This window comes from Parambassis ranga, chromosome 3 (assembly GCF_900634625.1).
Source record: "Parambassis ranga chromosome 3, fParRan2.1, whole genome shotgun sequence".
NCBI classification, from domain to species: domain Eukaryota; kingdom Metazoa; phylum Chordata; class Actinopteri; family Ambassidae; genus Parambassis; species Parambassis ranga.
The window spans coordinates 22,981,463-22,994,286 of NC_041024.1; the positions used below are offsets into that span (position 1 = coordinate 22,981,463).

The 12,824-nt window shown below is 39.4% G+C and overlaps 1 protein-coding gene across 1 annotated transcript in view; it reads right to left on the minus strand.

Moving 5' to 3' along the window:
• Window positions 1-12,824, minus strand: part of LOC114433466 (neural-cadherin) — a 233,782-nt gene that overhangs the window by 161,356 nt on the left and 59,602 nt on the right. Inside the window, 3 exon segments of the mRNA XM_075353396.1 lie at window positions 203-407; window positions 1,946-2,171; window positions 2,904-3,101. Of these exon segments, the coding sequence (XP_075209511.1) occupies window positions 203-407; window positions 1,946-2,171; window positions 2,904-3,101 (629 nt within the window).

The window sequence follows — 12,824 nt, forward strand, 5'->3', positions numbered from 1 at the left end:
ACTACATACCAGCACCCAAGAGATTTTGACAACCAAATGTAATTATGGCCTGACTGTCAAAAAAACAACTATAAATGCAGTATTACCCCAATGGTAGCTGACTTGTTGAGGGGACAACCTTGGAATGTCAAATCTCTTTCAGATAACCAGGCAGTCATTGAATCTGGCAGAGGGAATGTGACTCCGACACACACACACTAACCTCTGCTGCGCTGCTCATGCTCTCCAGTCCCTCGCTGGCTCGCACCAACAGCAAGTAGCGATGCTGGTCGGTCTCATAGTCAATAGGGCGGGTCAAGCTGATTTCACCTGTCTCTGCTGAGATGGAGAAGAGACTGCTAGGATTGATAAGGAGGCTGTAGCTGATCGGTTTCTTCTGGAAGGACACAGCAGGTGTGACCAAGAACCTGGGAGATATAAAAAGTTATTAGATTAAATTAGGGTCTGGGTACATGCAAGAGTAAAAACAAAAAGATGCCCTTTGTGCAATAATCTGGCCCCCAAACGCCTCCAGCTGAATTAAATATGCTATACACATGTTTAAGTTGGTTTTACTTGTTTGTCAAATGAATCAAAGTAAAGAAGCTGAAAGGGGATTATGAGACCAACCTAAGAACACTACTCAGAAGTAAAACTGTGTGTGTTTGCGTTTACGTTCTTGCTTATGTTTTTTGAACATACAAGTAGCCAACATAAGTAGACAATCACTTTCCACACCTTTTTATATTGTAAATTCTATATGAGTTGGTAACTTTTTTTCTATAAACTCTCCACTCATAAAAAGCGGGAACAAGAGGCAAATGTATTAAAAATTGAAAATTGAAATAAGATATTCAGACTTAGTGTCATTACATTCTGGAAGCCCCTTTATCACTAATTGATGTCAAATCTTAACAAGCATGTAATGCATATATTTACCAGTGAAGCTTTACCAGACTTTATGGGATTTGTTTTTTACACTTCCAGTCTCTCCACAGAAAGTCAAATTTTTGTTGTTTTATTTTTGCTCAACAGAAGCAGTAAAACAGTTTAGTTAAATCTGCATCATTCTCTTGGTATAACCATCACCATTGGTGTGTATTGATGTGTTCTAGTCAATCACAAGTTTTGAGGAAAAGGTTCTCTCCTGCTTACCATTAGCAGTACCATCACCAACTGTTTTCTTTAGGGAGCAGCAAATAATTCATAAAATGTTTCACTCAATTGTTTAATAAATTATGTACCATGTGTGTTTAAAGACAACGATGCTATGTTAATGTTGTATAACATGACATTGATATAACAGTGGCATTCTTTTAGCGATTAAGATTTTAAATATGTGATTGTGCCATCATCAGCCATGACATTTGTAATTAGTCTTAGTGCACCATCATGGGCGCTTTTAAGTACATTCATTGTGAGACATGCTTTGTGCGACATGCTTTGTGCAGTGTCAGCATAAGACAAAATACTGCAAATCCAGGTGGATTGAGTTAAAAAGAGACAAAGCAGTGTTCAATGTTATTAATAACACCGAAAAATACAGTGCAAAGGGCCAGCTGTGTAGTTCATCTTTCCTTACCCTCTGTTACCGTCTCTCTCTATCTCTCACACAGACAGAGAGAGAGAGAGAGAGAGTCCAGATGCTCCTATGCTGTGGCTACTGTTTACCTGTTGTAAAGGATTCATTAGTTATGATTACTGATGGCTGCCTAACCCTAGTAGACCCTAGTGTTTGTACTTACAATAAAGTCCTGTCACTGTCCTTGATATGGTCTTGGCAAAATGTCAAGACCATATTATGGAAATTTGTTTTGCAGAGTGCACAACATGAAAATCAAAACTGAAAGAAATGTGTGTCCACATTTAATATCTAAGATGAATTCATGTTTTCAAACAATATTGTAAAATCATTATGTATGTGCTTTCATCACTCATCTAAGTTCATCATCTTGTGTAAACTTACGGCTGTCCATCAGGGGTGTTTTCTGGTATGGCAATGGTGAATGAAGCATTGGTAAACTGGGGTGGCCGGGCTCCAGCAACTACAGAGATGACAGCAGGAGCACTGCGACTACCCAGTCGGTCAGCAGCCACCACTGTAAGCAGGTACTCCCTGTCTCGCTGCAGAGGAAGGCCTGTAGTTCGAACTTGACCAGTCTTCCGGTCCACTTCAAAACGGCCATCACCACCTGCACCATGCGTTGGTAAGGATTTAGAAGAGCAGGTGGTTATCCACTACTAATTAAGTACTTAAATCAAATGATTCTGTATCCACAACACATTTGTACGCAATTCCATGGAAAGAGATGTGGTTAAGCCTTAATGGATATCAATTCAAAACAACTGAATCATTTAGTTTACCATCAAATTGTATGTTCTTTTCTATCATTTCCCTTGTCAGGTTATTTTCATGAAACCCCATGAGGAAAATGAATACATGCTAGACAATAAGAAAAGCAATTATTTTGCATAGAGGAAAAATGAATGAGGCCAATTGGGAAAAAGTGAATGAAATACTGGCACTGCAGAGGCTTAGATTTTAGACAGGAAGAAAAACACTCGCTTCTGCATCATGGAAAACAAGTGCTGAAATCATCCCTCTGCCTTACAAACAATAAAACACTTATTTAGGACAATGCATTTTATTGATGACGTTCATACAGATTTTGAAATAACCAGCTGCACGGAGAATGTCTATATACGAAGGATTTGTATGTAAATCAGTTTTCTTCTTTCAGTGTGACCACTGGGGGAAAAAACTGGTTATAAATGTCTCAGTCTAGACACCACACTACCTCGGATGTTAAGCCTTTAGATTTTGAACTCGGGTTATATATTGTCACAGGCTATTGTAAATATTTTTTGTCAGGCAAAACCACAGGTGTTGTTGTTACACAAAGGATATGCTAAAGGCGACCTACCATCAGACAGAAAGTATTCCACTTCGCCGTTGTTGCCTTCATCCCCGTCTTCAGCATAGAGCTTGTAGACCAGTGTGCCTGCAGGAGCATCTGGCGAAACCACAGCAAGGTAGGGAGCAGGAACCATCCTCCATTCTGGGATGTTGTCATTTACATCTGTTACGGTCAACTCCACTCTGATCAAGTACCAGTCTAGACCTTAAAAAAGACAACAAGTGAAATGAGTCACTGATTTTTTTTTCTTTCGTGAAATTAAGAGCAAGAGAGTTAAATGTAACATTTACTTTCTCCATCAGCTCAATAGCTGCAAAAACATTATGACACATTTAGCCATCAATAGCACACTGGTTTACTTGAACTGGCTGTGCTTCATTAGGGACACTTTTGAAGAGAGAAGCATTGCGGTTTGCTTGCCAACATGGAAAATATGCAGAGATATCCAAAGTGCCTGCCTTTGTCCACTGCACCCTTTACACAAAATTCAAAAAATTAAAACTTAGAGCTTCATTTATTAATTAAAAATAAATGTCTAAATTGAAGTTAAACAGAACAAAGCTGTGTGAATTGTTTTAAGGCTGAAATACCTGAAGTTGAAAAGAAGCTAATTTGCAGCAATCCAACTAAGCTTTATTTCTCAAATGATTATCTTATTATTGATTGTGACTTTATTATAGCTTAGCATGTAATATCTTTAGCTTGGAGTATGCAAGTAAGGAAATGCAAACTGTGGTGGATGTTTTCACATTACCTTTGGATATTTTAGTCATTTGACACTTAATTGATAATGACTAATTATGCAGCAACAAAAATAATATCCTTACATCACATGCTAAACAAAGGGCAACAATGTGGATAACAGTCAACACAATTTTGCTATCAATTGTAGGTTTGTGCAAAGGATTAATGAAACATAATGAAAAGGACTGTTCATACAATAAAGTGAATCTACCTTTTTTGTCAACAATGGTGTTGCTTTTTTATTATTTTAATGTACTGTCCACTTCTATGACAAGAGAATGAATTACAGATAAAACTGAGGAGGTCATCTCTGCTTCTGAAATAGTAATTACAATCAGGGCTGTGCTCTCAGAGTAAACCACAATTATAGTGACACCGGTAAAACACAACAAGGACCTACACAGTCCTCATCAGTGCAACAATCCTTCCACACACAAGGCTCACATCAATGTTCTCTGGCCACAGCAGGAGAGCAGAAGAGTAATTTCAGGACTAGAGCCTGAGGATTGCTTTCAATTGTGTCAGGTTTCATACCTGTTGAAAAAAGGCTGATTCTCATTTGTGTTTTACATTGTCTGACTGTAGTAATAAACAAAAGTACTGAGGTGAGGGCACAGGTCTGTGCACTAAATGATGCAAGGTGGGCAGAAATGAGAGCTTGGAAAAAAAAGAAAAGTATTTTACCGCGAAAGAGTGCAATCAAGTAATAGAGAGCACAGCAGGAGAAACCAGCGAGAAAAATAAGAGCTGAGTGTCGCATGAACAGGATTAAGAGTGAAGTGCACAGGCTGAAAAATGACCCTGCGGTTGTTATAGAAACAGCAGAACAACGGAAAGTGGAAGATGGAAGAATTAAGAAGAAAAAGAAAAAAAAAGAAAAACACGAGCAAGCAATTGCATAAATCAATGGCATTAGAGAAGAGAGGGGATGAGGGGAACGTTCCAAGGAAAAACATAAGCGGACATCAAAAGAAGACAGAGGAGTGGAATTAACCAGCCACATCTTACAAAAAATATTGCACTGCAGTTGACTCTGGGGCTCAACCAGTATATTTGTTGATGATCCCTTTTCTTGTGCTCTCTCTCCCAATCTCTTGCTTCCTCTGTGGTTGTAACGGATTCAAAATTAATTGGCAAAAGGACAATGCAGCTTTGGGGAAGAAGGGACGGCATTACCCAGATAATAAATCACTGGGCTAATATAGAGCACTATGCCAAAAAAGCATCTTACACACACACACGCATGCCTTTCTCACTAATAACGATCATCAGTGGATTAGTGGCTAATGAAGGACCATAGGGAGATGCAGCTTGGTGCTATCCCTCATACTAATGCATCATACTGGATCATAATAATATGCTGCAATCCCTAGAAACAGTGGACCTGCAATTACTAAAAGTGCCTTAGAGAGTGTAATAGTACCAGACATCAAACTTTGGCCTCAAAAAAAGCAGAAGTGAAAAAAGTAACAGTTTTAATTAATTTTCAATTAAATACAGCAGTTCATGATGTTAGATCATGTCTGTTAAGTCAAAATGCATCTTTACGTTAGATTCCCAGAACAGGAACACAACTGAACAGTATAAGGATTGAGGCAAAGCAGAGCAGTATTGGAGAAATAAACTGTACCCCACCAGTCATGACTACTGCATCCACTGAGCTGAAGATGAAAGTTGTGGTCAGACTAAACACAGTCCACTGCAGACTGTGACCCTCTACAGCTTACTGCCAAAGTGCCACTGAAGGGATTGCTTGCAGCACAGCACTGTTCATTATCTCCACTACCACCATCACACACACATTTAAACTCATACACCACTGCAGGAGTAACCCTGAATTCACTTGGCTAAAAGATCAAAAATGCAACATACAAAGGTTGCCTTCCATGAAGAAGGTCAGAAACCAGTACAAATAAGAAGAGACATAAGTTGGCCAACAGACCTGCAGAGTGTGAGAGTTGTCGTGGATGGATCAAAAGCACAAGTAATGCTATACCAACTGCCAAAGACCACCAGTTCTTCCTGTCAGATTAAAGTGATAACTTGACCATAGACAACTGGCTAAGGTAACAAACTTATTTCAATTAGGATTGGGTGCCATCATTTGCTTAAAAAAAAAGTATGCCATGATGTAGCTACACACTGTCTACTCACCATTCTAAATTATCCTGAATGCACAGGATGATGACAGTAACCAACAAACTGGATAAAAGTACACTGCACTGCCTGCAAAACATATTGATAGTTTGACACAGAAGCAACTTCTTACTTTCAAAATTAACCTCGCTAGTTAAGTCTGCAACAGCCAAATCTAGAAGTTTTGTACAATGGCCTTTAGCAATGCACAAGAGTGATTATAAACTGTAATTTTCACCCTACTATACCAAGTTGTCAAACGCTTGCAGTATCTAACCTGCGTGTCATTTTGAGAGCAGCATGGCAACATTAACAGGCTGAGAGAAACAACACAACCGGGTATAATAAAGAAAATAAGCTTTATTTTGAAAATGAAGGTGTGCTAGAATGCACTCTTTAAAGATAAGTTTGGTGCACTTAAATTATAAATTTAATTTTGGTGCACTTAAATTATAAAGCATAAAAAAACAACAATTAACTGAAATACCTTTGATACCAACTGACAACTGACGAGCTTCTTCTGGCTCAAACAAGAACACGTCTGAATCATTCCTTAGAGAACCAAGGTGCAATACCAGCTAAGCAGGTTTTTTAAAGGGTATAGGTGTCATGGGCATCATCAAATCAATGGTCACCTACAAACAAGCAAGATGTGTGGCTCTCACAAACCTGTAACTTCTTCCAGAAGCTCTTCTGTCCTCCTGTTGTTACCTGTATTAACGGCACCTGTTTGAACTCGTTATCTGTATAAAAGACAACTGACCACAGCCTCAAACAGTCAGACACCAAACTCCACTGTGGCCAAGACCACAGAGCTGTCAAAGGACACCAGGAACAAAATTGTAGACCTGCACACGGCTGGGAAGAGTGAATGCACTCTCTAATAGGCAAGCAGCTTGATGTGAAATAAATCAATATAAATCAAAAAGCATTCCATTAACAGATACAAACTAAACACAGACACTTCCTCTGTTCACATCTCAACCCCTCAGTCAGCACCTTTCTAACTCTACTAGCCTATTTTCTCTTTAATATGCTGCAGTACTAATATACTAACATTATGGGTAACTCCTCATGTCATTCCATATTTTACCAAGTTTTTATTCTTGCTCCCTTTCATTTAAGTGGTAACATCCAGAACTAACCATTTTCATCTTTTAGACTGAAGAAAAATGGCCCCAGTATACCTGTCTGCCCTCAGAATCCACACACACCAAAAGAAAAAAGGCAAAAATGGGCATAAAATGGAAGGCAGCAACACATAAAGAGAGAATAGGAATGCAAGACAGAGACAGAGAGAAAATAGAAAAGAAGGCCAGTTAATTAAATGTCCTCAGTGAGGATTACAAAGGGTTATTTGGCTCTCACTGTAACTGTTCCATCCATAATCTGCTTATATAGAAAGCTGTTGCAGCCACTTTTTCAAATTTTTACATAGAAATGCCAATTAAACCAAGGGATGAGCAAGAGGCAGTTTCAGCAAGGCAGAGAGAAAATCAAGCTTTAGTTCTTACACTAATTGCAAATGATACAAATGGTTAGCCAATAGTTTCACTGCAAATTCTTCCAGCACAGCAACTCATAATTGAAACTCTCCATACAACCAATATCATGTTCAAACAAATACTCAAAGTTTCCATACACACAGAAGACCAACAGCTAATCCAAAAGGCACAGGCAATGGGCAATGAGATCAATTCATTTTCATAGTCACATCACTAAAAATACATGAAATCTTATACAAGCGTCACATATTGGCAATATATATTGTGTGATAGACATATTTGAGTATTTAGCTGTTAGGAGCTAAGTGTCCAGAGCAAAACAGAACTACAGGTAATCCTAATGGTAGTCACACTTTACCGCACTGCCATAAAGAGAAACTCTGGCCTTAGTGTCGCCCAAGGGGAAGTGCCAGGGTTTAAACTGCCAACCTTTCAATAAGTAGACAACCTGCTTTACCACCTCAGCCACAGCCCTGGCTGCAAATGCTGGACTCAGCTGAGTGAAAAGTTAGAAAGTGACATAAGCAATGTTTTATATAGCAGACAAGTCTGAAACAAGCTCTGGTCTAGTTTTCTACAACAGGCAATGCTCAAATTTGAAGGAAATAGCTTCCTAGTGTAGTTCCTACAATCGGTTTGTGTTTATTAGTTTATTGTTTTATTCTATTTTAGTTTTACTGCATCCCAGCACATCTTGCATTTTTACACAAGCAAAAAAAATGCTAATGACAGCCAGTAGAAGGGAAATTTTAACACAAACCACCATGGCTTAAATTAAGTAAGAGATTCAAATGACTGTTTAGATGAGTTGTCTATTAACTGCACTAATCTAGTATTAGCCTTCTAAAGCCACTAATTGGTCAATCCCTTCCTGAGATTATTCTACTTACCATCTGGATCAAAGCCTGCCTTACCAACTGCGATACCAGCTATTGTCTATTACCTACACTCCATTGCTCCAGTTAGAATGTATTAGTGTTGATACCTTAAGTGACACAAACCTCAGAGGACAATACCTAGACATTGTGTCACCTATTCCACCTACTAACAATTGAATCCTTTAATTAACTAGACGGTCTAGTTCGGGTCAGCACATATGTGTTGGTGTGAGTTCAATTTACAGTTCAGCTGAGGCAATCTCTATGATCTCTGGCTTCCATAAGTCCTATTAAGGTGTGCTGGGATTCACTTTGGATTACAACCTTCTGTCTCCCATCTCTCTTGCACTTTGTCTTAGCCAGCCCTGACTGTGCATCGCATAGATTAGTATGAAAGTCGCTGCAAAAGTTAAATCAGCATCTGTTCAGACAGAGCCAAGAGCTCGAAGGTAAGCTGGCTAATGCAGGAGCTGTTTGTCTTAAAACACTAAGCCTCATGTCATTTTGCTAACAGCAAAATGTCAGTTGACAGAAAATCTTAACCCTGGCGCAAACTAAGTCAGTCTTTTTTGTTTTGACCCCAAACCTTGCTTAACGTTTTTCCAATGCTAGTTCCTTAATGCCAATTTTTCCTGTCTTACCCTAAAAAATGAGATTTTTATAATTTAACTGGCACAAACAGAACTTTTGCTACAAATTTTTTTTTGTCATTAGGGTTGGAGTTCTCTATAATTGCCCTGCAGCTGAGCCTGGTCAAAACAAAGTTTGTTGTTCGGTTTTTCTTCTAGAGTTACAACAACAATGTAGAGAATAACATTGTTATAATTACTGGAAACAAACAAGAATTTCCACTGACTGTGCAATGGCGGGTCACCATAGTTTTATCTAATTCCTCCTGTACACCAGACCCTGCAACTGAACTCACAGCTAAGGCTGAGCATGCTGAGTGATTGAACAGGCTTGCTTCAGGTGCAAAACAAATACACCCAGCCAAAGTTTCAAAAATGTCATGGCAGAGTATAGCAATTACTCATTTAACCAGAAACTGTTTTGGCCTAAAATAAATAAATAAATAATTAAATAAAAATAATATTAAAGATTCTGGTCTTAGTTAAAACCACAATAACAAAGTTACATGAACACACCAATACAAAGCATCCACATACATTCTTTCACTTTCTAAATCAACTTAAAATGCATTAACACTAAATCTCTGACACCTTATTTATATTACTGTAACAAATTTATTCAAAACATTGAGCATTAAAAAAAAAATCAAAAGATCTTTCAATGTGATAACAGTGTATTTATGTGTGAACTTTAACTTTATCTTGTTAAGTCCAAAATAAAGTTGATTATTGAGTGACTGACTCATGGGGGAATCTCAGCCACTGTCATCAACTTAATCTATTGTTCCCCTTGAAGGCACACAATAAAGTCAGCAAAATGGGTTTTCATGCCCGTCAGGGGCTTAATTTATATCACAGATCTGAGCTCTTTCAGCACACAAGGTTTTTAATATCCCTATAGAAGAACCTCAGTTAAAGACATGTCCCCTGTGATGCATCATTCAACACACATTTGTTTCCCATTTGTCAATATATCAACCATTTCATTAAACTGTGCTCTGTCACAGGCTTGCCTTAAATAAATGCACAATAGTGACGAGGACACAAAAACATGATGACAATGAAGAATTATAGTTTACAAATTTGCAAAAGCATCTTAGCCTTGAAGAAATGTATCTCAGTGTTTAGGGCTGTAAGTGCAAGCCTATAAGAACATTACAGTAACTGCAGAATTACTAAATTGCATATTCATCTTGCCAAGAGAAAGAGTCTGACTAGGCTATATGATTTGTATGCATGCTGTATGGTAATTATTTAGATGAAAAGTTATATCCTCAATACAGTTGTAACTGTAAATTATTAATAAACTGACCTTCATAGCAAGGCAAATGCAACACGGGCAGAATATCAACTACAAACAAGCCCAAACCCACAAAAAGTACAATACGCTCAGTAGAGGACATATTAATCACCTGCAGACTCCCCATAACTAGGCGTGGCCAAGCAAACCAACCAGAAACAACAAGCATTCGCCACAATTAGCCGTATCCTGCTAGCTAGCTCATGTTGCTCTTCTCCATGAACATTAAAAAAAACAGAGTCCATTTTGCTTCTGCAAAATTCTGTAGCAGTCGACCAAACAAGGGCTTCCACTCGTTCTTGATGTTAGTATGCCATTCTTTCATTTTCAATGAAATGAAATAAAAATAAAATGAGGACGTTTTGCAGCGTTATCTCCACTGGACTCTACTAATTGCTTACACCTGTGAGACAGTTACTGCGCATGCTCCAGTTGAGCAAAACTATTTTTAAACAGACAGGGATGTTTACTCTACACACTGCGGTGCTATGTGTGCAACTACAGCTGACGACCAGGCCACTCACTGGTGTTTTTAAATAATTTTGGTATCGTGTTTAGTGAAAATATACAGCATAAATACTCAGCGTTGTAGAGATTCCAAAGAGGTATTTGGTCCAAACCCCCCAAAGAGGCTGCATTATTTCCCAGGGGTTCACACTGGGAAATATTTTTTTTTTCTGTTGTTTGAATAATTGGACTAAAATAATACTGAAATAATTATTTCCCCCTTTTTTGGATGTCCTATAGATGCCCTTTCATGGACGTCCAGAAGACATCTTTTTAACATCCAAAAGACATCTTTGCTGTTGCTCTATTTTATCACATCATGATGATGCAAGCAGGAGGTTACTGAATAATTGTGCTTTTTTTAGTCATTTTTATTGTATTACTCTTAAGCAACGCTGTTGCTGTGACATAAAATGTTCCCTTGTGGGATTCATAAAATATGCTTGGTCTTATCCGAATGCTTTTTCCTCCAGGAGGGAGACAGTATTTGGTAACTTGTTCGGATCCATATCATAATCATAAAATAATCTCTAATTTTTTTACACTTTCACATCTTTTCTCATTTTATGTGGGTTTTTTTGCCATAGTTGCAACATAATGGCACATATAGGACACTTCCCTTTCATGTCTAAAACTAGTTTTGCTCAACAACAGTAACCCACGGTGTAGACAATTAGTAGAGTCCGGTGAAGATAACGAGGCATATTCAAATACCATCTAAAACTGTACATAGGGAAATGTTCCTGTTTTTCACTGTGTATTAAAAACAGAAGAAATATCAAAATCACATTTTATGTGTAAAAACCAGACTGGTCAGCAGAGACATACTGCTGTCTCAATCATATGCTGCAACTTTCGACTGCCTCAGTTTCCTGTTCTTCACCCACTTTTCCTGGATGTGCAGCTGTGCTGTGGACTGGTCAGGAGATGCCTTTTACAAGACGGTACACTCAGGCCTGATCCCAGACCACATCTGTGATCTATTGGATCTCTGCCTGACCACCACCTATTTCCAGTCCAATGGGACTTTTTACAGGTGGTTTAGATGTGGATGGCACCTGGGTCCAAATTAAGACCCAGTAAGTCGAACAGTTCACAGAACACATCAACGCTGTGAACAAAAACATCAGGTTCACTCGGGAGGACACCAGGAACAACAATCTGGCCTTCTGGACTGCACAGTGTATATTGAAGAGAACAGAAGCCCCAACATCAAGATGTACAGGAAACCAACACCAACACACACCAGTGTTTAACTCCCAGCACCCACTGGAACACAAGCTGTAAGTCATCAGAACCCTACATGACGGAGAACAAACTATACTATTGCCTCAGAGTGAAAACTGAAGGAACAACGTCGCAACAGTACTGTCTCCATTCCTGTTCACGCTCTATACATCGGACTTCAGACACTGCTCACAGTCCTGCCACCTGCAGAAGTTCTCGGATGACTATGCCATTGTGGGCTGTACCAGCAGAGGTCGGGAGGCGGAGTATATGAGTGTGGTGGACAGCTTTGTGGAGTGGTGCGGACAGAACCACCTGCAGCTGAATGTCACAAAGACAAAAGAGCTGGTGGAAGCTTCAGGAAGCACCAGACACTCCCAAACCCGGTCAGCATCAAGGGTACCAACGTGGACATTGTGGACAGCTACAAATACCTGGGTGTCCACATTGACCACAAACTGGACTGGTCCACAAACGCAGAGGCAATATACAGGAAGGGACAGAGTCGCCTGAATCTACTGAGGAGACTCAAATCCTTTAACGTCTGCCAGACCATGCTGCAGATGTTTTACCACTCGGTGGTCTCCAGCGTCATCTTCTACGCTGTAGTGTGCTGGGGCAGCAGGATGAAGACGGCCGACACCAACAGACTCAACAAGCTCATTAGGAAGGATGGCTCGGTACTGGGAGTGGAGCTGGAGTCTGTGGTGGAGGTGACAGAGAGGAGGATACTGAGGAAACTCCTCAGTATTCGTAACAACACGTCTCACCCCCTGCACGACACACTGCTGTCCTACAGGAGCACATTCAGCGGTAGACTGAGACTACCGAGGAGCAGCACAGAACGCCAAAGGAGGTCCTTCCTGCCAGTGGCCATCAGACTGTATAACTTCTCCCCTTTCTGTAGGGAGAAGCGCTAGATAATCATGTCAGGCATAATAATAATAATAATGCATTGGTCTTATATTGCGCTTTTCTGCTCTGTTGGGCAGGCAATCAAA